Below are 24,425 nucleotides of genomic sequence, written 5' to 3'. Positions count from 1 at the left end.
TTGTGGGTTCGAGTGCCCGTGGAGCGCTGAAGCGCTCTGCTCGTAGAAGTTAAGAAATAAACTTTGTACACAGAGTTTAAAGGCGAAAAACTGTTGTAGATTTTATTAGAAGTACTTGGAGATGTAACTCCCCCAGTTCTACAATGAGTTCTGTCTCGTCCTGGAGCTTCGAATCCTTTTTCTAGCTTCTTCCTTCTCGTCTCGCTTCCTTAGCCAATAGGAAAATTGGGATCTTCTGGCTAGGCGTTGATTCGTCGGATCACTCGTCTTCCGGTTGCTGCTTGATGGTGATTGGTAGTGGATGGATCTTAATAGCGCACGCACGGGAGTGGGGTACGCATGAGGGTGAAGCCCCGCCAAAACAAGGGACGTGGGGCCATGTGGGACCGAACAAGGGAGAGGTCCGAGGGAGTTCCAAGAGGTCCTTGACTCGGAATTTATGACCTCTTGTCCTTAACTGTTTCCGGACTTCGACTATCCCTAATTTATGTAGAATTGGAGGAGCTACTCTAAGAGGCTGCGTGACTTTCTCTAAATTCCGCAATTAGTCTCGCCGACTCGAATTTCGTCAAGGATCTCTATGGAACTCTCCCGGTCTTTCTTTACCTACTCTAAACTATCGCGTCCAAATAGAATACATATGTATTAAATACGCGATTGCATCTTATATTTAAATTTCCCTCTCCGCGCCATTAATCGATGCTATATATATGTATCTAGCTATGTTCGCGTGGTCAACTGGCCACGCTACAGCCGACATCTCACCACTGATCTCTTGTCAGCACTGCTATGGAATGTCCTAGTCCTAGACTGTCCTAGACTGGCCGATTCCAAAATAAAATATTCTCAAGATAGTTGGTTTTAAGTTCTTAGTGTAGTGTATTGCTAAATTAGTAAAAATTTATCTGGAAATAATCAAGAAATTCAGGGAAAATGTATACCAAAATATGATGAAGCGCATATGATCTTCCTCGTTGCTATGCACTAATTCCAACTTTGAAAAACATAACCAAGTGATTTAATTAAAATTTTCGTTTCAAAAAACATAAAACAAATTCATACTTATTAATATGATGCTGATAGGTTATTGATCACAAAGTTATTGGATTATACTGACCACTAATTATATCTATTATTGTAAGCGTTTGACATATTATGTCTAATACTCTGGACTCGTATGGTGAGTTATAAAAAATAACTTATTTTTTTGCACGAGCATGTAATAATACGATAGTGATAATGAAAAACTATAGATCATTTTTATTTTAGGCAAAGAGTGTTCGAAGCCATTAAGAGATGCTGGAACTTTCCCGTTCAAACAAAGTAGTCGTTCAAGGAGTAGAGTTAAGGAAAATTCTGTGGGTGATCCTAGTTCTAGAAAACGAAAACGTGCTGTTATGAATATAGATGATATAGTATCAAAGAGGTTATGTAAAGAAGAAGATTCAGAATTGCATGGTGGTTTACAAGATGAATCTAGACAGGATTTGCCTGACCAATTGTGTAATCCTTGTCAAACTAATCAATACCGGAATCATTTTCCCCATCGTTTGATTGGACTTATGTATCAATTAGACTTGTCGGTGCTATGCTCACTTAGAAAGTTTACGTATGAACATAAATATCCTTCATTGTCATTAGTGTTTGGAGATTGTGAAGTTGATAAATTTAATAATATTGTCCTTCGTTATAAAGAGAAGTCTATCCATATACAAATAGAAAACGTAGACAAGTATTACATAAGTAATGGCATTAGTTATGCTAGATTATTTACTAAAGAAAAACTGCGTTTTTCTATTAATAATTACTTCGATAGTTTTGTTAAACATCTCATCTATAAATCAGGTAGTTTATCAAATAATATAGAATATCTTATTGTCTACACTAATTTAGGCTTGGATCTTACGAAAGAGAGGGAATTAAAACAAGGGCGGTTCAGAAATTTCCATCCTTTTAAGTTTGATAGTGTGAATATAGAAGAACATGATATTTTAAAAGACTTTTTGTTCACAAATGATATTACGAATGGGAGTGCTTTTTATAAATTTGTGCAAGAAGAAATTACAAGAGAAGAACTTTTGAAGCGATTAGTATTTTCATCTGTTGTGCAAAAAGTAGTAAGAGAAAGAAAACTCTCTCAGAAATTTGAAAAAAAAATAAAGGAAGAATTTTTAGATAAATTAGTATTTGCAGTTAATCAGCCTAGTAGAGAAGAATTGAACAGCATTATTAAAACTGAAATAGAAAAAAATAATAAAGTTCAATACAATTATATAGCATTACAAAAAGAAATATTACGTGATTTAACAACTCTAGAAAAGCATAAAAAATTCGAGAAATTAGTAAATTATATACCTGGAATTATGTATGAATTCAATTTATTAATTTTCTTCTTGCATAACATGTTTTTGCATGAAAATATATCTTCCATAAATTCCAAAAGAAAAAGCCATGATATACGTAATGACATTACTATTCATTATAAGGGTAAAACTATTTACGTAATGGTTCATACTACAGATGGTAATATTGATTATAATCAGTTATTTTCCTCCAGACAACAAAATAATACGTTTTCTGTTAATAAGCTTTTTACTCTTTTTACTGAAGAATTGAAACAGGATATAAAATATTTTATTATCTACACTAATGTTGATCTAGGTCCTACAAACGGAAAGAGATTTAGAAAAGAGTGCATTAAAGATTATTATCCTTTAAATTTTTATAATATATGTGTTCGAAAAAAGAAATATAAAATTTTAAGAGATTGTTTGTGTGTAAGTGAGAATAGTCTTTATAAATTTGCGCAAGAAGAAAGAAGAGAGCTTTTACAGCTATTGAAGCTTCCACCTTCTTTGCAAAAAGAAAAAGAAGAAGGAAGACTACCTACTAAGAGTGAAAGAGAAAAAAAAGAGAAATTTTTAGATAAGCTGATATTTGTGGTTCATCAATCTAATAAAGAAAAATTGAGTAGTATTAAAAATGAGATAGATAATTCTAATAAAGTTCCATATAATTACGAAGAATTACATGAAATAGCACTACGTTGGTCAGAATCTCATGAATGTGGCCATATTACAAAAGAAATAACGAAAAAGATTTTTCAGGATATACAAAATAATAGATTCAGTTACCAAAAACTTCAAAATAAAAATATTAATGAAGAAATTAAATTTGCCAAAAGTGTGATTGGTAGAGAAGGAACGCCAGCATTTGATCAGTTCTTAGATTTTTTAATTAAAGAAGAAAGACTAGAAATTCTAAAAAGAAAAGGAATAAAGCTAGCTACTATGTCCGGTATTTTATGTGGTGCAGGAGCTAATGCTTCTAAAGCATTTAAAAGTCTACAAGATCTTTGGTTTGGTGCAGAAGGAAATAAAACTCGATATTTAAAAACTCTAGAGAAGAATGGAATAAATCTATCTACTATGTCCAGTATTTTAATTAAAGCAGGAGTCAATGCTCCTGAAGCTTTTGTAGACTTATATGATCTTTGGTTTGACGAGAAAGGAAATAAAAAACAATATCTAAAAACTCTAGAAGAAGAAGGAATAAGTCTAACTACTATGTCCAGTATGTTGAATGGGGCAGGAGCCAAAGCTCCTAAAGTTTTTAAAGATTTACACGATCTTTGGTTTGATACAGAAGGGAATAAAAAACATTATTTAAAAATTCTAGAAGATAAAGGAATAAATCTAGCTAACATGTCGAGTATTTTAAGTGGAGCAGGAGCTAATGCTTCTAAGTCTTTTAAAGATTTATATGACTTTTGGTTTTATGAGGAAGGAAATAAAAAACAATATTTAAAAACTCTAGAAGAAGAAGGTATAAATCTAGCTAACATGTCAAGTATTTTAAGTGGAGCAGGAGCTAATGCTGCAAGAGCTTTTAAAGACTTATACGACCTTTGGTTTGATGAAGAAGGTAATAAAAAACAATATTTAGAAACATTAGTAGAAAAAGGAATAAATCTAACTAATATTTCCAGTGTTTTGCATAGAGCAGGAGCTAATGCTCCTAAAGCTTTTAAGGAGCTATATAACACTTTTTTTGATGAACAAGGAGGTAAAAAACAATATTTAAGAACTCTAGAAGAGAAAGGAATAAATCTAGCTAATATGACCAGTATTTTAAGTGGAGCAGGAGCTAATGCTGCAAAAGCTTTTAAAAACTTATATGACCTTTGGTTTGATGAAGAAGGAAATAAAAAACAATATTTGAAAACACTAGAGAAGAATGGAATAAATCTATCTAATATTTCTAGTATTTTAAGTAAAGCAGGAGCGAATACTGCAAAAGCTTTCAAAGACTTATATGACCTATGGTTTGACGAAAAAGGAAATAAAAAGCAATGTTTAAAAGTTCTAGAAGAGAAGGGAATAAATCTAGCCAATATGTCCAGCGTTTTAAGTGGAGCAGGAGTTAATGCTGCAAAAGCTTTCAAAGACTTATTTGACCTTTGGTTTGATGGAAGAGGAAATAAAAAACAATATTTAAAAACTTTAGAAGAAAAAGGAATAAATCTAACTAATATTTCCAGTATTTTGCATGGAGCAGGAGCTAATGCTCCTAAAGCATTTAAGGAACTATATAATGCTTTTTTCGATAAGCAAGGAAATGAAAAACAGTATTTAAAGCATCTTATTATAAAAAAAGATGAGAAAAAATGTTTTACGCTGCATAACTTATCTGGCATATTAAGTGGAGCAGGAGCTAATGCAAAAGATGCTTTTGAAAAATTTCATAGTGCTTGTTTTAATGACAAAGGAAAAAGAACGGAACTTTTAGATGATTTTTATAAGGCAGGTTTTAGGCCAAGTAATTTATCTAGTATGTTATGTGGAACAGGAGTTCGGGCATCTTCTACTTTAAAAAAATTACATAGTATTTGTTTTAATAAGAACAGAGAAAAAACAAAACTTTTAGATGATTTCTGTAATGCAGGCTTTAGGATGTGCGATTTATGCAGTATATTGAGTGGAGCAGCTGATAGTTTTAAACAATTCCATGATTTTTGTTTTGTAGGGGAAACAAAAAAATATTTATTTCATTTTTTGAATGAAGAAGAAGGTTTTACGCTGACTGATCTATCTGATATATTACACGGAGCAAAAGCTAATATTTGTTCTGCTTTAAAAGATTTTCACGATATTTGTTTTGATGAGACAGGAAACACAGCACAGCTTTTAGATGATTTCTATAAGACAGGTTTTAGGCCAAGTGATTTATCTAATATATTATCCATGGCAGGCAATAATGCCACTTCTATTTTAAGAAATTTCCATAAATCTTGTTTTAATAAACAAGATTATTTAAATCACTTCTTAGCCGAGAAAAACCTTTTTACGCCAAAAAATTTGTCTAAGATATTAGATAGAGTGGGAATTAATATAAGTTCTATTTTTGAAAAATTGCATAGTGTTTGTTTTGATGAGACAGGAAACAAAACAAATTCCTTTACTAATATTATCAAAAATAACCCACCGAATGAGATATGTAATATATTATATGAAAAAGTGAGAAAAGCTTCCCTTACTTTCTTGAAGGATATATCACTTCAACAACACGACACGACTATTAGTAGAGAACTGCTGCTAAAGTGAGGTAAAAGAGTGATATAAATGTGATAAAGATAGTATAAGCAAACTTACAAGGGAAGTTATTCAAAGAATTATGAAACTTTGCACACAAGTAGAGTCAGTTATGCCTAATACAACCCCATTTTTTTACGTGCTACTTCTCGCAAACGGGTGAAATCAGACCTTGAAAAAATTGAAATATTTTCTTTTTTTCGAGAAATATCTCATGAAAAACAAATGATATTAAAAAAAAGTTGCAACGAAAGATGCATGGTATTATTGTGTTTATCAAACTGTGTAAAAAAATGGTTTAAAATGCATTTTTTTTTAGTAACGCGTCCCCTCCCTCCTCGCCTTTTAAAGAAAATGGTTAAACTATACGTTCTGATATACCTCCGGGCACCATCTTTCCATACCTGTTAACGATTTTTGTAATACAATTTTTTTATTGTCCATAACTATAATTATCAAATTGAAAGTCTATTTCGACAGCAGTACTTAAGAAATTTACATTTATTTTCAGTTTGTGTATATGAAAATGATCAATATCAAAGGGCCTAGCCGAATAAGATGGTCAAAACTGCCCTTAGACGTTTTTCAATAATTAATGAACCATTCGAAAGCTGACCAAGAAAAACCCCTCTGAGCCAAATTTCAACCCCCTATCCTGCTCGTGAGGGTAGTTACAGGGTAAATTAGATTTTGAGCTTTTCCGTGCATTTTCCGCACTCTGATGCTTCCCAAAATTCTGAAAAAAATGTGACATATTTTGGACCCTAAGGCAGATTTTTGAGAATTTTTTCAGATTTTTTGGATGCAAACTGTGGTCGTAAAAAATGAAAAACCTCAAAAAAATCGGAAAAATGCAGGTTTCTCAAAAATATGAAAACATGCTATTGAGCTGTTTAGTGCCCCAATAAAGTACCATAACAGGCAGTGTCCTCAATTTTTTTTAGATTTTTTGTTGTGGGAAGTCTTTGTCAAAAACAAGAAAAACCGAATTTTTTCCACGTTTCTGCTATTAGGAGGAAAGTTACACTTGTTGATTTTATCGCAAGTATATATTAAGTCATTTTTAACGTTATTACATTGAAACAAGTAAGTGTTTGACCTCAGAAATATGTTTTAAGAGAAAAATAAATTCTATTTCGTGCGATATATACCAGAATGTTCGCAACGTTTACAACATCGCTGGTTGGCCGAGCAGTCAAGGTGTCGGACTACGGAGCGGAATCGCTGGGTTCGAATCCCGTCGAGGGTAAAGTTTTTTTTTCCCTACATCATCTTTATTTTTTCAATTTCTTATATAGTTTATTCATGTGATTTTAACAATATTTTTTTAATGTTTTAAAAATATTTAAGAAACATTTTTGAGTAAAATATATGTAAATGTAGTTTTAGAGTATCTATCACTTCCTCGATTCTCTAATTGTATATGATCTTCATTACGGTCCTCTCTAACATTCTTAATATTAAAATTCATTAATCTGGTTTCTAAGCCTTGCGTCTTCATAAATTAGGGAGGAAATAAGAAGAACTCTGAATAAATAACACGCAGCAAAGTATTGGTTTTTGTCAAATTGAAAGAAAAGGGCTACATACTACCACTATTTTTAAAGTGAGGTATCAAGTACAAATAAGCCTTAGCCATACCTCTTTATTGTAACGTACATGAGGATGTATTTCCGTTTATAGTTACTTGATTGAAAACCATCATGAAGAGGGGAGACTTTTGTATTGTCGACAGAGGTTTTCGAGATGTTACATCTCATTTAACAGGTCTTGGTTTCAGAGTTCTCATGCCTGCTTTAAAAGGTAATCGTTCTCAACTTTCGACGAAAGAGTCGAATTATTCCCGAAAAGTCGCGAAAATTCATTGGGTTGAGAGGCAATGTATAGTATACAAGGTCAAAAGTACCAGCTTCTACACAAACAAGTAGACAACGAAACCTTTCCAAAAATTGGACATAATTGGAACTGCAAAACGACTCCATTTCAAATAGTATCTTCGGTAGATACTCTGGATTTTCCGGAAATGACAGAAGTAGATTTAAAAATTCTTTTCACGGAATCTTCCCAATTTTCGCAAGCAATTTCTATATTTGGCGGAAATCGTGGACGAACACAATAATATAAATATTAATTTATTGCCTAATCCAAGAAAATAATATCATTAAATTCGAAGTCAAATCGGAGTAATATATAAATAAAAGTTAGTTAAAAATGTTACCTCAATATTTTTTAAAAACATTAAAAAAATATTGTTAAAATCACATGAATAAACTATATAAGAAATTGAAAAAATAAAGATGATGTAGGGAAAAAAAAAACTTTACCCTCGACGGGATTCGAACCCAGCGATTCCGCTCCGTAGTCCGACACCTTGACTGCTCGGCCAACCGGCGATGTTGTAAACGTTGCGAACATTCTGGTATATATCCCACGAAATAGAATTTATTTTTCTCTTAAAACATATTTCTGAGGTCAAACACTTACTTGTTTCAATGTAATAACGTTAAAAATGACTTAATATATACTTGCGATAAAATCAACAAGTGTAACTTTCCTCCTAATAGCAGAAACGTGGAAAAAATTCGGTTTTTCTTGTTTTTGACAAAGACTTCCCACAACAAAAAATCTAAAAAAAATTGAGGACACTGCCTGTTATGGTACTTTATTGGGGCACTAAACAGCTCAATAGCATGTTTTCATATTTTTGAGAAACCTGCATTTTTCCGATTTTTTTGAGGTTTTTCATTTTTTACGACCACAGTTTGCATCCAAAAAATCTGAAAAAATTCTCAAAAATCTGCCTTAGGGTCCAAAATATGTCACATTTTTTTCAGAATTTTGGGAAGCATCAGAGTGCGGAAAATGCACGGAAAAGCTCAAAATCTAATTTACCCTGTAACTACCCTCACGAGCAGGATAGGGGGTTGAAATTTGGCTCAGAGGGGTTTTTCTTGGTCAGCTTTCGAATGGTTCATTAATTATTGAAAAACGTCTAAGGGCAGTTTTGACCATCTTATTCGGCTAGGCCCTTTATTTATAACATTGCAACAATATTTATTAATAAAATTAATATTTAAACATTTGCATCTTTTTTGCATGTAAGCTGTATCTTTAAAATGCTTAAGAAGTTATTGGAACAAAATATTGTTGAACAAACTGAGAATTCCTGAAAAGTCTTGATTTGTGCTTTAAATAATAAAAAAAAAATACTAAAAAAAAGATGAAAAAAGTGTTTGGAGTGTGATGGAGGTTCATTTGAAAAGGCTATAGCCGGTTTTGGGGGCCAAATCGGCCCCGGAAGGGATTTTATTCCAATTTGCGTCATTCGATAGCCTACCAAAAAAGATACCTTTCAGCCAAGTTTTAGCCCTATCTGTAAGGGTAGTTATAGAGGAAAAACGAAAATCCAGTTTTTGGCCCATTTTCCCCATTTAATGACAATTTAAAATTCTGAAAAAAATCTGACACATGTCGGACACCAAACCGCATACTTTGGGTCATTTTCAGATTTTTCCGTTGCAAACTCTGGCTGTAAAAATCGAAAAACACGAAAAAATGCAGATTTCATATGGAAATCTAAGAGCGACTAGAATATAATTAATTTAGTAATAAGATATTGTCCTAAATATTATGCTTAATATCTTTCAAATTCCTGCGTTTGGTGCAAATTACAGTCAAATTACAGATAAGTATTCCTAATAATACTTCATGTATATATTTTCTGTCACAAAAATAATCAATCCCTATTTCCATGTAAAAAAATGTTAAGTAGATAAGTAATACAGCCCATAGATGACTAAAGGCCGAAAGTACTCCAAAAATATTTTTCCGGAAAATTATTAAAAAATAGTTTAAACATAGTTAAAAAATGTTTTTACAATAGCGTAACAACAATCATACGGTTAGAAAACGAAAAAACATCTGATTAAAGAGAAAAAAAATGTTGGCCTGGGGCGGGATGCGAACCGGATCCAAAAAGGGTTACCCTTTTTTTTTTTTTTTTTTTTTTTATCGTGAGGAAATGTTTTATACATACCCCGGCTCCCTGGGGGAAGCCGGGGTTATGTGGGATTCTCTCCGGGGGGCGGAGCCCCCGGAGACTACCCACTAAAACCTCACGCCCACCTAAGCTACAGGGGAGGTGCCTGGATCACGCGAGTACTCAACAGGACACCTCCCAGCTAATACATGCCACCCCGGGGGAGGGGTTAACCTCCCCCACTGCCTACTCTATAAGACCCCGGGCGGAGGGACCCGCCCGGTGTCCCCATCCCTGGAGCCTTCGGATTGGGCTTCCCGAGCCCCAGCTCGGTCCACCCACAGCTCCCGGAGTCCTCGTGCCCCGCTCGGGGCCGGTGTCCCGAAGGAACCAGCCCCGGCCAGAGCAAGAGGACGCCGCCACCGGAAGGAAGGGCCGTCGGAGGCGCGATCCGGCACGCCCCGACCCTTCCTCACCCAAATCCCCCCACGAATCCCCCTCCCCTAACGGGAGGGACGGACCGACACCCCCCCAAACCGGGAAATTAACCCGGGGGGTGTCGGCCTATCACGGGGGGAGCTATGCTCCCCCCCGGGGGCCCGGGTCAGCTCACGCCCCGGGCCCCCAAATTCGCCGCCCCCAGTGGTGGGGGCATAACAGGGCGCGGGGGAACTCCCCGCGCCAACCCCACTCCGCCCCCCACCACCGGGGGCACACGTTGACGCGGGGGAGACCCCCGCGCCCTCCCTACCCTCTCCGCCCCCCTACTGGGGGGCACACGTCGGCGCGGGGGTCGTCCCCGCGCCCAAATACGCCTCGCGGAGCCCGGGTCCCGTTCCCGGGCCCGCTCGGCGGCCTCCTTCTGCTTGATCACATCATCGCAGAAGGAGGCCACCGCCTTCCACGACCTCACGCTGCCGACCATGTGGTCGACCACGGTCGACAGCGAGAGGTCCCACCCTTCCACCGCGGCTCTAAGGACACGGCGCGGCTCGGCCCAAGCTGGGCACTCCTCCAGAGTGTGCCGCGCCGTGTCCACATCTTCGCCGCAGTGGTGGCACTGCGCAGTCGGCTCCCGCCCCATTCTGTGCAGGTACTCTCCGAAGCAACCGTGGCCGGAGAGCACCTGCGTGAGGCGGAAGGTCAACCTTCCCCGCCTCCTGCACCATATATGAAATATGGGCAGGAGGGCCCGGACAATCGGACGTGTGGAGGGCGTTAACAGCGCCCTCCACTCCGATAAACTTTCCGTCCGGGCCTGGCGATTCTGGCCCTCGAGCTCCTCCTCCTCCTCGCGCGTGAGTTCCACCCCCGGCGGGCGGCGGAAGGAGCGGGCGATGTGGTATAGCTTCGCCCGCTCCGCCGCCACCACAGTGAAGGGTGGAATCACGGCGAGGAGTCCCGCCGCCTCGGTGGAGATGGTGCGGTACCCCCGTATGACCCGCAAGGCCAGCCGCCGCCGCACTCTTTCAAAGAGCTTGCGGCTGGGCGTGCTGGCCTCGAGCGAGCGGTGCCATACGGGGGCCCCATACAGGGCTATAGACCGCACCACCTCCACATAGAGGCGGCGTACTTTCAAATCCGGCCCCCCGACATTCGGCAGCAGCCGCGCCAATGCGGCTGCCGTCCTCTCTAGTCGGGGGGCGAGGAGCTCAAAGTGTCCATCAAATCGCCAGCGGCCGTCTATGATCAGGCCCAGGTACCTCATCCTGGGCCCGATCGCGACGGAGGTTTCAGCGACGCGAATCCGGAGATCCTGACCGCGGGGTAGCCGCCACTCCCGAGGCGAATGCAACCAAATCGCCTCGGTTTTTGTGGCGGCCACGGTCAACCCCATTCTCCGGATTCGCCCGACCACGCAGTCCAGGGCAGCCTCACCCAGGTGCCTGGTTCTCCTCCAGTCCTCCCCCTCGGCATAAACCAGGGTGTCATCTGCATAGCAGATGACACCCGTATCCGGGGGGAGGACAACCCGCAGCACCGCGTCGTACGCCAAGTTCCACAGGAGCGGTCCGAGGACCGACCCCTGTGGAACGCCGCGGTGCGTCTCCCTCTTGTAAACGGTGTTATACCGGCCGGTGTAAACCACCTCTCTGTCGCGGAGGTAATCGCCGACCACCTCCCGGAGATAAGGGGGCACCTGGAAATGGTCCAGCGCCCCCATTATCTCCGACCAGGGCAGGGTGTTGAACGCATTGGAAATGTCCAATGACACTGCTATCAACACCCTGCCCCGAGCGACAGCCTGCTCCCGGAGGAGGCGCAGGCGCTCCAATGCGTCTACAGTGGAGCGCCCCCTCCGGAACCCAAACTGGCTGTCGCTCAGGTCGGGACCACCCCGCGACAGATGCTCAACGAGGCGGGCAGCAATAATTCTCTCGAACAGCTTGCCCGCCTCGTCGAGCAGACACACCGGCCGGTAGGCAGAGGGAGACTCTGCGGGTTTCCCCTCCTTTTGGAGGAGAACCAGGCACGCTTCCTTCCACACAGTGGGGAAGACTCCCCGGCGCAGGCTCGCGTCCATGACGCTCCTGAACGCCGGGGCGAGGACCTCCATAGCCAAGGCCATTATACCACCGGGAACCCCATCGGGGCCAGGGGCCTTCTTGCCCCTGGCCCGGAGTTCCCGGACGGCCTGGTACAGCTCCCACTCAGTGACCCGGAATTCGTCCGACCATTCAATGGCCGGACCCGGGGCGCGTTCCCTCCCCCCCTCACTCAGGGGGAAGAGGGTATCCACTACGCGCCCCAGAAGTTCCGGGTCTAACCGCTCCGTGACCGGGGACGCCCAGGGGCGGAGCTTCCCAAGCACCGCCTTATACGGGCGTCCCCATGGATCCTCACGGAGGGTGAGCAGGAGCTCATCCCAGGCCTTGGCCTTAGCAGCGGCAATCGCACGCTTGAGGGCCACGGCCGCCGATCTGTACTCCCTGTACAGCTCGGCGACCCTCGGCTCCGCGTCGCCGCCCAGAAAATGGCGGCGACGGGCGCGGGCATACTGGCGGCGGGCTCGGCCGGCCGAACTGCGGAGTTCGGCCAGCTCCCCCGACCACCAGTAAACTGACTTTCTCGGGGGCTGAGCTCGGACCCGGGGCATCGCCACGTCACAGATCATCTGCAACGTGCCCCGGATCCAAGCCGCCCCCTCGTCTGCCTCGCGCTCCCTGGCCGAAGGCCAGGCGGAGCCGATAATCACGGCCCTCAGGAGGTCCCCGTCCAGTCGTTTCAGCGCCCATCTGGGCGCTGACGGGGTGCCACGTCGGAGGGGCGTGTCCAATGGCGAGTCCGAGACCACAGCCACGTCCATCAGGACGTAGCTGTGGTCCGACAAGGTCTCTCCACTCCAGACCCGCCAATTGGACACACGGCGTGAGGCGGCGGCCGTCGCGAATGACACGTCCACTATGGACCAGCCATTCCACCTCACGCACGTAGGCACGGAGCCCCGGTTTAACAACCGGAGCTCCATCCCCTCCGCCCAGTCTTCCAGGACTCCGCCTCGGGCGTTGGTCCCGGGGTTACCCCAGGTGGAGGACCTCGCATTGAGGTCCCCCAGGACCAACACTGGACCGGCTATATAAGGGGCTATCATTATCCCCAGCCGGTCCAGGAACATCCCTAATTCGGCGGAGTCATAACTGGGTGAGCTGTAGCACCCCACGACCAGAAATCTTCCCCACTTTACCATAACCATCCCCCTGCCCCGTTCGACCACGGAGCAGGGGGGCACAGTCGCCGAGTGGCGACGCCACCATATCGCCACGGAGCCGTCATCGTCCCCGGACCAGTGTGGGTGGTCCGGGACTCTGTACGGCTCCGTGGCGACGGCCAGGCCAACCCCCCACTCCTCCAGGCATTGGACCATTAGGTCCTGCGCCTGGCGGCAGTGGTTGAGGTTGGCCTGGAGTACCGGGAGAGGGGACCAGCGCGGAATATGGGCCATTAATTGGCTTTCGCGCTGGTCCCCTCCTTAGCCGCCGGTGCGGGTGGCGGGGGGTCTTTACCCCCCGCCCCGCTGGGGGCCGCCTCCACCTCCATCGACTCCCCCTCCCTAGGGGTTGGGGGAGTGGCCGCTTTTGCCACCGGGGTATCCGGTGGCGTAACAGGGGTGGGCGCCACACCGCCCGCCCCCTTTTTGCCCTTCTTGGCCTTTGGAGGCGGGGAGCACGCTTTACTCCCCGCCTTATGGCCCGCCGGTCTCCCCAAGGCCGCGCATACGACGCAGTGGGGTGGCGCCTTACAATCCACCGCCCGGTGGGTGGCGTCACCGCAGCGGTAGCATTGACCGCTGCGGTCGACCTCCGCAGTGCACCGCTGCCGAACATGCCCAAGGGCAAGGCAGCGGAAGCACTGCAGCGGCCGAGCCGCCAGCACAACCACCTGGGCGGTGGACCACCCCACGCGCAATTTCCCGGCCTTTTCGATGGCCAAGGCCGCCACGGCCGGGCACTGCACCCATACGGTGCCGAGTCCGCTGGGCGGAGCCTTAAGCTCCCCAACCCTAACGGACTCGGCGGTGCAGCCCCCGGCTTTCGAGACCGCCTCCACTACCTCCTGGGGGGTCACGGAAACCTCCAGGCCCGTGAGGCGGAATTCCGCCTTCTTCACGGGCCTGGACACCTTTACGTCCATCCCCCCCAGGACGGCGGCCATCTTGGCGGCCAAGGCATCGGCCTTGGGGCCCCCATCGGCACCGGGGACCTCAATAATTAGGCCCCCGGTTACCGCCCTCTTCCAATGGAGGGCCCCGATGCCGAGGGCGTCTAAATCGACGCCCTGGCGGGCCCTCCTAATGGCCTCCTCATACGAGGCCCCGCTCCCCTCCGGGACAGTCACGGTGACTGCCGCGGATCGGGGCGGGGCCCTGACTTTGGCCGCTGTTTTTTGGCCCTTCGAGGCGGGGACAGCGGCCCTCCTCGCCTTCGGGGCGCCAGCCGATATGGCTGCCGCCACCTCAGCCGCGGCCTTAGCAGCGGCCTTGGCCGCGGAGATGGCCCGCCTCCCGACCACCTCCGCCCAGGTTCCCGGTTTAGCCGGGGTACCCGGTGCAGGCGCAGGTGACGGGGCCGGGCGGGCGACCGGAGGCTGGGGAGCCTCCCCAGCCTTCTTCCCCTTCCCCTTCTTCTTCTTCTTCTTACTACCTGCCCCTCCCGGCACTGGGACAGGGGCAGGTGTAGGCGTCGGCGGAGCGGGCGCCGGGGCGGGCCGCGGCGGCGCCGGAGGGGCCGGTGGCGGCGGCCGGGGGTCCCCGCGGGCACCTTGCCCGGCCACCCGGCGCAGCTCCCTCCGCATCTCCTCGCGGAGGGACCTGAGGCCCTCTTCCATTAGGGCCCGCATCTGGGCCATAAGGTCCAGGTGCGTGGCCGAGGTCGCGGTGACCTCGCCGACCTCGGCGGCGGAGACCAGCGGCAGAGGGGGAGCGTCCCGCAACCGCTTCATCGCCATCAATTCTCCCCTGATGGCCCGAAGCGAGTCGCGGGTCTCCAGCAGCTCCCTCCTCAGAGCCGCATTCTCCAGCCGCAGTGCGGCATCCCCAGCGTCCGCCTGGGAGACAGGAGCGCGGGAGTCGGCAGGGGGTCCAACCTGGACACCCCTCCGCTCCAACTCCCGCACTGCCGCCTTAATATCGGCGGAGGCGTCGCGGATCCCCTTGAGGTGGGTGCCCTTCAGATTCCGGCTCGCCTCCGCCAGCTCCCGGGCAACGTCCGACTTGTCCGCAATAAAGGCGGACAGTTCCCCGGGGAGCATGGACCTAATGTCCGGTCTGACCACCTCGTCCAGCCGCTCCCGCTTTCCCTGCGACGGAGACGGCTGTGGCACGCCCGGAGGGGTCAGCGACCTCTTCGTGCCCGCCCCGCTGGGGATGGGGGGTGCCGACTGGGTCGAGACGATGGACAATCTGTCCACCGACTCGCCGCGCCGGCCACGCCCCCTCGTTCCCCTCTCCGGCCGGAGGAAGGGCCGGTCCCCAAGAGCTGGGGTCCGGTGCCTCTCCTCCTGGGATAGGTCCAAGACCGCACCCACTCCCTCCACTACCACTTTCGGGTGTGGTAACCCCTCCTTAACCTCGTCATTTATGTTTTTAATGTAGTCCATAATGAATCCCACGAATATGGCGGGAAAAGAGGTCCACCCGGGCAGAGCCCCCACTACCCGGGTAAGGCTGGATACACACTGGAGGCGCCAGGTATCCAGTGGAGGTTGGTGCGCTCGCGACTGGTGTACCCCACCAGCCACGCCCTGTTGCCAGGGCGTACCCTCTCGCCGCGCACCGAAGCTTAGGGTTGGGGATTTTTTATAGAGGTTATCATCCTCGCGGCCCGGCCGGTTAAGGCAAGACCACCGTTCCGGTAAAACATGACCACCGGTTTACGGCAAGGGCCCTGCGGCGACCTCCCCGGTCGTTATCGCAGGACCCATTCCGCGGTTTTTCGTCCCTCCGTGTGAGCCTTACCGGCAAGGGAGGCCCTGCCAGGATCCGAAGATCCCGCCGGCATCGCCTCACACATCATTGGGACTACTTCCCGCGGAGTACCCCTCGCTCCGTTAGCAACACACAACTATGTGTGTTCCCAGGGACCACCACGAGGAGGTGGAGCGTAGAGGATTTTAGGGATATGACCACCACCACTGTGGTATACCTAGCAGTGGATCCGAATCACCACTACTAAGCCCATATCCCCTAGGTCCCCAAAAAGGGTTACCCTGAGATCGTCGACAACTCATTTCACCGACACTGTTTTCATCGACACGATTTGATCGACATTAACTTTCGTGGACAGTATGTTTTCATCGACATGGTCACATAGCCGACAAATATTTTCATCTACACGTTTTGACCGACACTATGTTTTCATTGACACGGTCAAATCGTCAACAAATGTTTTCATCGACAGTCTATATTTAGCGACAGAATTAAGTTCATTCGTTCCACTGACATAATCCGCTGCATTTCAAATTACAAATTACTTGGCTCAAAAAATGTTTAACTTATAATCTTCATACAGGGTGTGGGCTTAGGGGGCGACGCCCCTCCACTACCGGGAAAGTAAGGGTTCAACTTGAAAAATACTGTCTACGCTCGGTGGTCTGCCATGGAAAAGGGGATGTCATATTTTTGTATATTTTTTAGGCCATTATCTAGATCTAGAATATGGAATCGGAAAAATAATAAGAATAGGTCTGGGTCAGATTTGAAATTGTGGCTGTCGATAAAGTACACATGATATAGCAAAGGTACAAATTGGGAAGTATAATAACAATTTCTTACGTAGCTATCAGTTCGTGGAAACGAATGAACTCAAACCCGTTGGTAAATATGGACAGTCGATGAAAACATTTGTTGACGATTTGACCGTGTCAATGAAAACATAGTGTCGGTCAAACCGTGTAGATGAAAATATTTGTCGGCTATGTGACCATGTCGATGAAAACATACTGTCCACGAAAGTTAATGTCGGTTAAATCGTGTCGATGAAAACAGTGTCGGTGAAATGAGTTGTCGACGATCTCAGGGTAACCCATCCAAAAATTCTTCAGCGGTTCCGCAGTCGGAGACCATAGCTTTTTTTTGGGAAATATGTTTATTGGATATAGTATGTACATTTTTTGTGTTGTGGTTCCGGTGCAAACATATAAAAAAACTTAACCAGTATTTCTTTAGGCTTGCAATACTCTTATATAATCTATATCTTATGCTAAGGACTTATAATACTATCTTATGCTTAGTATATTGTACGTTGTTAGGTCTTTGGTGCTAGGAAATTGCTGTTGGTTTGGCTCGGGGAAAAAGCCTCTGCTCGGTTGCAGAGTGTAAAACCCCGATGCAGGTTTTTTGGTCTTAATCTAATACTTACTAACTAACTTAAATTAAACTTACTACTAGGGTATATATACAGGGCACGGCTATTTACATCTTAGGCTAAAGTTTTTTACAGGGCATAGGCCAACATTCTTACGTTTGTGTTGGATTCCCTTTTTCCTCTGGTCGAGGTGCGATTATTGTGTTGGGAGTCTGCGGGGTGCGGTTATTTTGCGGGTACGGAGGGCCTGCATGTGGGGGCTATTGTTGTTGAGCCACCAGTGTTTCTTTAAATGTAGCCGTTCGAAATTGTATCTGTCTCGGAGCGGAAGTGTCGTTGAGAATTTAAATCGCTCTGGGTGTTCGGAGTATTCTTGGCTGGTGAACGCGATTCTTTTGTCTGCTTTGTTACGGCGCCAATGGTAGATTATGGGGGTGTTATTGTGATCTTGTATGAGTCCATTTGCGTCGCAGGTGGTAAATGCTTGAGGGGGTAGATATCCGGTAGTTAGTTGTCGGTGTGTGGTTGCTGTGTTGGGGTTTGCTAGGTCTTTTGTGATACTGTTTTCTATGTGTGGTAGCTTGCTGAAGTAATCTCTGGTAAGTTTTATTAGGAATGTGTCTATTCGTGGTATGTCGGCTATGTTGTACAGTGTTGTGTTGTGTTGTTTGTGTAGTGTTGCTTTAAAGTATGTGGTTGCTTTTATGAATTGTTTTGCTATATGTTCGTTGCCTCTGAGCAGGTAGTCTATGTGAACTCCTAAGTATTTGACTGATTTTCTATGAGGTATTTTACAATTGGAGGTTGTTCCGGGTATAATTGTGTTAATTTGGAATTTGTTGCCGCCAGCTCTGATGTTGGTGGATAGGTAGCGGAGGGGCTTGCGGAATAGTATCGTCTCACATTTTTGGGGGTTTAGTCGGAGGTTCCAGGCACTGTAATTGTATCGCACTTGATGTGAAACTGGGTCGGTGCTTTCGCTTTCTCCAAGAGCGTACTCACGACTGACTCCAGGAACGAATCTGCGCACATGGCCTCGTTAAGCGGCCCCACTCTTGACCGCATTCTTTCCCGAAATCGCGACACCCCACGCGCACCCCACGACGGTATGACGGACTCAAAAGGGTGCCCATGTGTTTTTGATTGCGGAGCCAACCCTGCCGGTTTTGCCTGTAACCTGGCGGCCCCGGGATAGACCATTGTCTTCCCGTGCACGCTTTGACCATCATAAACTCAGGCACCTAGTCCTGCGGGGTCTAGCGGCATCGGGTCGACCCTTTGTCGACCTTAGCACGCGGTCGGTTTAACGGCCCCAAACATCCCTTCGGTTGTTTGTGCACGCTAGGCTATACCGCTGAGGGTTGACAAGCCTCTTTATTTCCGAACAATGCAACCTCTCCCGAATCAGTCATACCGTCTTTACTGGTCTTTCCATTTCTTTGTATTGAATCGCAGTTACAATGATCGTATAATAATCGCCACCCTCGCGTTACAAACAGACCCCTCTATCCATCCGCAACATCTTTCCCCCTTAAATTAAACAATTTCAATTATTTAATTTAACTTTCCTTTTAACATCGGTTTATTAACCCTTTGCACTCGAAATTATTTTAACTCCAAAATGAAACATTTCTTTCGACCTACAATATTGCCCTTCTATATATTTTCTCATGTTATACATACGAAAATGGTGCAACTTACTTGCACAATACCGAAATGTTTAGTAATTTATTAAATACAAACAAATCTAATAATGTAAATATGTTTTGGATAATGCTACAGCAATTTTAGCGGTATCATACAGTCTCATTCGAGTGCTAAGGGTTAACATTACATTATTTGAATGATAATCGCATACATTTTTTTTTTTTTGTCGCATCCACTTAACACACGCACTGTCAACGAGAACACATAGAATACACATTGATAACGCTTAGTATTAACTGTCTCTTCCTTCACTCAGATTAATTAAGGATTATTTTAATGCCACTTTAACGCAACATATTTTCTATACACTAGGTGATAACCAACTCGTCGTGGTTTCACGAATCGAGCTTCCCGTCGCATCCCGCTATTTTAATTAATTTTCGCGTTGGTCTCACGAATTCGCCCTGCACAGTTCTCACTTTGGCTACTCTAACCACCTCATCCGAGCCGGGATATACTTCCACTATCTTCCCTATTTTCCATGAATTTCGGGGTGCTTGGCGCTCTGCAATGAGGACTATGTCGCCATTTTTTAACGATTCTTCCGAGTGGCACCATTTTGAGCGTGGAATCAGACCGGGCAAATACTCCCGCAGCCAACGTCGCCAGAACGCATCAGCGAAGAATTGGGCAATTTTCCACTGCCTTCTGGGACATTCGGTTTGGGCATCATACCTGCCCAACCTAATTTCACCCGACGATGTTCCTATCAAGAAATGATTTGGGGTCAACGCCTCCTTGTCTTGAGGGTCGACGGATACATGAGTTAACGGCCGAGAGTTTATTGAATGTTCTATCTCTAGCATCAAGGTATTAAGAACTTCCTCACTGGGCGCTTGATCGCGTAGAATTGCGTTAAGAGCGATTTTAACAGACTTAATGAGCCTTTCCCAGGCTCCGCCCATGTGAGGTGCATCTGGCGGATTAAAAAACCATTGTATCTTCTTCTGTAACGCATGATTTCGGAACTCATCGGTTTTCATCGTGGCGATCGCGTCGCGAAGTTCTTTACTTGCACCTCTGAAGTTTGTGCCGTTGTCACTGTAAATGATCAAAGGAAAGCCTCTGCGTGCTGCTAATCGTGTAAGGGCCATAATGGCCGAGCTAGCGCTTAAACTATGCGCCAATTCCAGATGCACTGCTCTAGTTGTCAGACACGTGAAAAGTACTCCCCATCGCTTTTCGCGACGTCTACCAATCTTGACCAGCATTGGGCCAAAATAATCGACCCCGCAATGACTGAACGGTCTTTGTCTATATGCCACACGACCCGCTGGTAAGGCAGACATTATCGGATTTCGCGGTTTCCCGCGACGCCTCTTACATATTGAGCATTTGCTTATCAGCGACCGAAATGTGCTTCTGAGCCCTACGATATAAAACTCCTGGCGTAGCTCATTGATGACTGAGTCGTGGTTGGCATGGTAAAAACGGCGATGATATTCCGCCACGAGCAACCGTGTCGCTGGATGTTTTCCGTCGAGTATAATGGGGTTATTATTAAACACGAAGCCCTCTACATTGATTACACGTCCATTGGCTCGCATAATACCATGCTCGTCAACGAAGGGTTGTAGCTTTGCAATCCTGCTGCCCTTGTGTATTTTTCTCTCGTTTCGTAACGCTTCTAGCTCCTGCCCAAAAATAGTTGCCTGTATCTCGCGAAACCAATATCGTTCCGCAAAATTCACGGTCTCGTGGGTCATCTCCGAACGCGGTTGTCCTCGCCAACGATCGACGTATCTCTGAACGCGTCTGGCCACCGCGAGTAGTCCCGGCCATCCTAAATATTTGCCCGTCTGCGGTAGGAAATTTGTCACCGCTTCCGTCACGAAGGCGAATTCTTTCCGTACTTCCAGCGTATCGATCTTCTGTTTTTCTTCCTCGTTTAGGCGTTTCTCCACAGGCCACGCGCTTTCTTCCTGGCGCAGGAAGTCCGGGCCGGCAAACCATCGTTGATTTGCCCATAGAAGTTCGTCCGACCACCGTGTCGCGTCATCCGCCGGATTTAATTTCGAAGGCACCCACCGCCATTCCGAACTTTCGGTAAGTTCGCCGATTTCGCCCAAGCGATTTGCCACGAAAACTTGACGCGTGCGCGGTTCCGATTTTATCCATCGAATTACTGTAATAGAATCGCTCCAAAATACACGCCGACTGATCTCAATTTCAAGCTCTTTTTGTACCGTTCTTGCCAAACGCGACGCTAGCAAGGCGGCTTGCAATTCCAATCGGGGAATCGACATTGGTTTCAACGGCGCTACCCTCGTCTTTGCCATAATAAATGCAACACGCGCTGGCGCGTTCTCGACTTCGAAACGCAAGTACGCGGCTGCCGCATAGGCCTTCAAGCTTGCATCACAAAACACGTGTAAGTCCGCCTTCGTGTAATGCGTTCCGTTTGGGGATAGACACCGTGGTAAGCGTATTTCTCTCGCGTCTCGTAGACGTTTCACCCAAGAAAGCCAACCCTTTTGTTCCTCTACACGAATTTGGTCGTCCCAACCAATGCCGCTGCGCCATATTTCTTGCATTAATATTTTCGACATAAGCATTAACCGAGAGAGGAATCCAAGCGGATCAAACACGGACATCACAACTCGCAGGTACTCGCGTTTTGACGGTATCTTTTTGCCGTTTAACAGATCTTTCGGTATTTTAGCGATTCCCATATTGAAACCTAGCGTGTCGGATCGCGTGTCCCAAAAAAGGCCCAATACCCGTTCTCCTTTATGAGTGCAAAACGGATTCTCGCCGTTCCTGGATAACTCCCGATTACTTGCCCCGCTCAACGCGCGTTCTTCGTTAGATACCCATCCGTGCATCTCGAAATTTGCATTCACGTTAATTTTCTCCACGTCGCGAACAAGACAAGCAGCCTCTTGCACCGTCGCCCGGCTTGCCAAGAAGTCGTCCATGTAGCTATTTTTTATTATACTCTTCGCCGCGCCCGGATATTGATTAGCGAAGCTCTTTGCGTTCTCATCTTTTATATACATAGCGCTACACGGCGATGACTTGGCGCCGAAAATCAGAGAGGTCATCTCATACACGTGGGGTTCTACATCGCTTGCATTCCCTCGCCACAAAAACCTTTGCGCTCCGCGGTCTTCTTGGCGAACTTTAACGCGCAGGAACATATCCTTTATGTCTGCCTTTACAGCGACTGATTCCTGTCTAAAACGGATCAACACGCCAGGTAACGATTGCAATAGATCAGGTCCCGTTTCAAGCTGATCGTTTAAACTTAATCCCTCCGATTTAGCCGCAGCATCGAACACGAGCCTAATTTTGCCCGGCTTGTTTACATTCCGCACTCCGAAGTGTGGCAGGTACCAGACGCGTTCGTTATTTAGGATTTCGTAAACCCTCTTTGCGTATCCCTTCTCTATGAAACGATTCATTTCTTGGTAATAAAGGGACGAGTACTCCGGATCCCGGTCCAGCTTCTTTTCTAAAGAGAAAAGTCTTTTTCGCGCAGTAGTGAGGCTATCTGCGTTGGGCACCTGTCTTTTTTTCCATAGCAAGCCTACCTCCCATGAGCCATTTATTCTCCGAGTGGTATTTTTCAAAATGGTTTCGGCGTGTTCATGTTCACTTCTGGTTTTCTTTAACTCATTCACTCCAAAATTGTCCAATTCAAAATACTGCTTTACGAGTTCATCGAGCCGTTCCTCGTCATCTTGATCTCGTCCTTTTCGCGAGGAGCTTGATTGTGTCGTTTCCACTCCCGAGAATGCGTCTACCCTTTGTCCTGTCGGCGCGGAACCATGTATCGTCCATCCCAGCAGCGAACGAGAAATTCCAAGCATATATCGCGACACTTCGCGAAATTCGCGAGTCGATATTAGTTGCCACTGATCTTGCCCAAGGAGCATTCTCGGTTGTGCATTATCGTATGATTGTAGGGTCACGTTTTCCGTGGAATTGACTTGTTCTACTATTTCTTTACAAAGCGTCTGAGAGGGAAGACTCAATTTTGACACCGAAAAGGCTTGTTTAATGGTATGTACGTCCCGCGTTCCTTTTATATGGAAACTGACCTTTTCGCACACCATAGTGACAGCTTCTCTATCATTGATTCCTTTCAGTGCGAACTTTTGTCGCGGTCCCTTTGCTCCTATTTCTTGAGCTAATTGTCTTTCGATCAGAGTTATTGTTGAACCCTCATCAAGCAAGGCGAAGGTATTTATGGACTTCCTCGGACCGGAAACGAGGACTGGAATTATTTTTAAAAATCTATACGAGTTTTTTAGTCATGCGCCTGGATCAATGGTAACGGTCGCTACCTCTGGACCTCGTTCTGATGCTGGCGTTCGTGGTGTCCCATAGGAACTACCGGCCCGACTCTGCGGCTTGTGGAGAAGGTTATGGTGTGGTTTTTGCATCGATTGCAGTTCATACCCGTACATTGTTTGTTGGCGTGCCCTTTTCCCAGACATTTAAAGCAAAGCTTATTCTTTTTTACTAACGCCCAACGTCTCGATATGGTCTCCCGCGCGAATTCCCGACACTCCCACGTTTTATGGTTCGTCCTACTGCAAATAGCACATTTGTTAATACGGCCTGTCTGGCCACTGTTATTTGTGTGTCCCTTGTCGGACGACCGCGAGTCAAACGTTGTAATATAGGTGGCCGCTGGTCTTGAGCGAGATTGTCTTTTCTGAATTTGCGGTTTGTGTGAGAAGGATGTCGACGGCGTGTCTGTGTCAAAAATACTTGTCGCAGCGGCTAATTCGGCTTCCTTGTAGACGTAATCGGCAAGTTTTTCTAACGTGGTTTTTTCTGTGCCAGCTTCCGCAGCGTACCTATTGAATGCGTATCTCAACGCGGATGGCAACTTGTTCGCCACGGTTTTTACTAAATCCGGACTATGCAAGTAACCAACGAGGTCAAGAGACTTTAATGCAATAACATAACTGCGCAATTTCGCCGCAAATTGACCCATGTTACCTTTTCCATTCTCTAGGTCGGGCAAGTTGTTTATATCCCTCCCGATCTTTTCTGCTATCGTATGTTTGTTTCCGAATTGCAATTCCAGCGTCTGTATAATTACGTTCGCATCACTCGCCGTCGCTAACAGCGCACTTACGCTCGCGCGCGCTTCACCTTCGAGTGCCTCAAATAGTCGCGCCACATTTTCTCGACCCGAGTACCCGCCAAGTTCCGCCGACAGCAGATACGCTTCTTTAAAATTCGACCACTCAATCGGATCGCCGGAAAATTTGGGTAGCCTTTTCGCAGAAGTCAGTCGATGCAGCAAGCGCGAATTTCCCTCACCAAACGACGCTTCCCTCACCGCGCGTAATGTATTCATGATCGCATCCGTTAATCGGTCGGTCGCAT

General features: G+C 46.1%; 3 protein-coding genes across 3 annotated transcripts in view; 2 read left to right on the top strand and 1 right to left on the bottom strand.

The window, feature by feature from the left end:
- Window positions 1-24,425, top strand: part of LOC143365342 (uncharacterized) — a 200,781-nt gene that overhangs the window by 124,779 nt on the left and 51,577 nt on the right. The window lies entirely within an intron of this gene.
- On the top strand, window positions 837-6,123 carry LOC143362527 (uncharacterized). Its single transcript, XM_076802813.1, has 3 exons — window positions 837-1,180; window positions 1,270-3,924; window positions 3,989-6,123. Exons 1-3 carry the CDS (start codon window positions 1,156-1,158, stop codon window positions 4,081-4,083), a joined length of 2,775 nt encoding a protein of 924 aa, XP_076658928.1. The 5' UTR covers window positions 837-1,155; the 3' UTR covers window positions 4,084-6,123.
- LOC143361774 (uncharacterized) lies at window positions 5,578-22,619 on the bottom strand. Its single transcript, XM_076801409.1, has 6 exons — window positions 22,613-22,619; window positions 19,499-22,533; window positions 17,784-18,252; window positions 17,506-17,584; window positions 14,829-15,427; window positions 5,578-5,594 (listed from the first exon to the last, which is right to left on the bottom strand). The coding sequence occupies exons 1-6, from the start codon at window positions 22,617-22,619 to the stop codon at window positions 5,578-5,580; spliced, it is 4,206 nt and encodes a 1,401-aa protein (XP_076657524.1).

The sequence above is a fragment of the Halictus rubicundus genome, chromosome 1 (genome assembly GCF_050948215.1).
Source record: "Halictus rubicundus isolate RS-2024b chromosome 1, iyHalRubi1_principal, whole genome shotgun sequence".
NCBI classification, from domain to species: domain Eukaryota; kingdom Metazoa; phylum Arthropoda; class Insecta; order Hymenoptera; family Halictidae; genus Halictus; species Halictus rubicundus.
The sequence above is the reverse complement of the archived record's forward strand: the minus strand, read 5'-3'. Positions and strand labels throughout refer to the sequence as shown.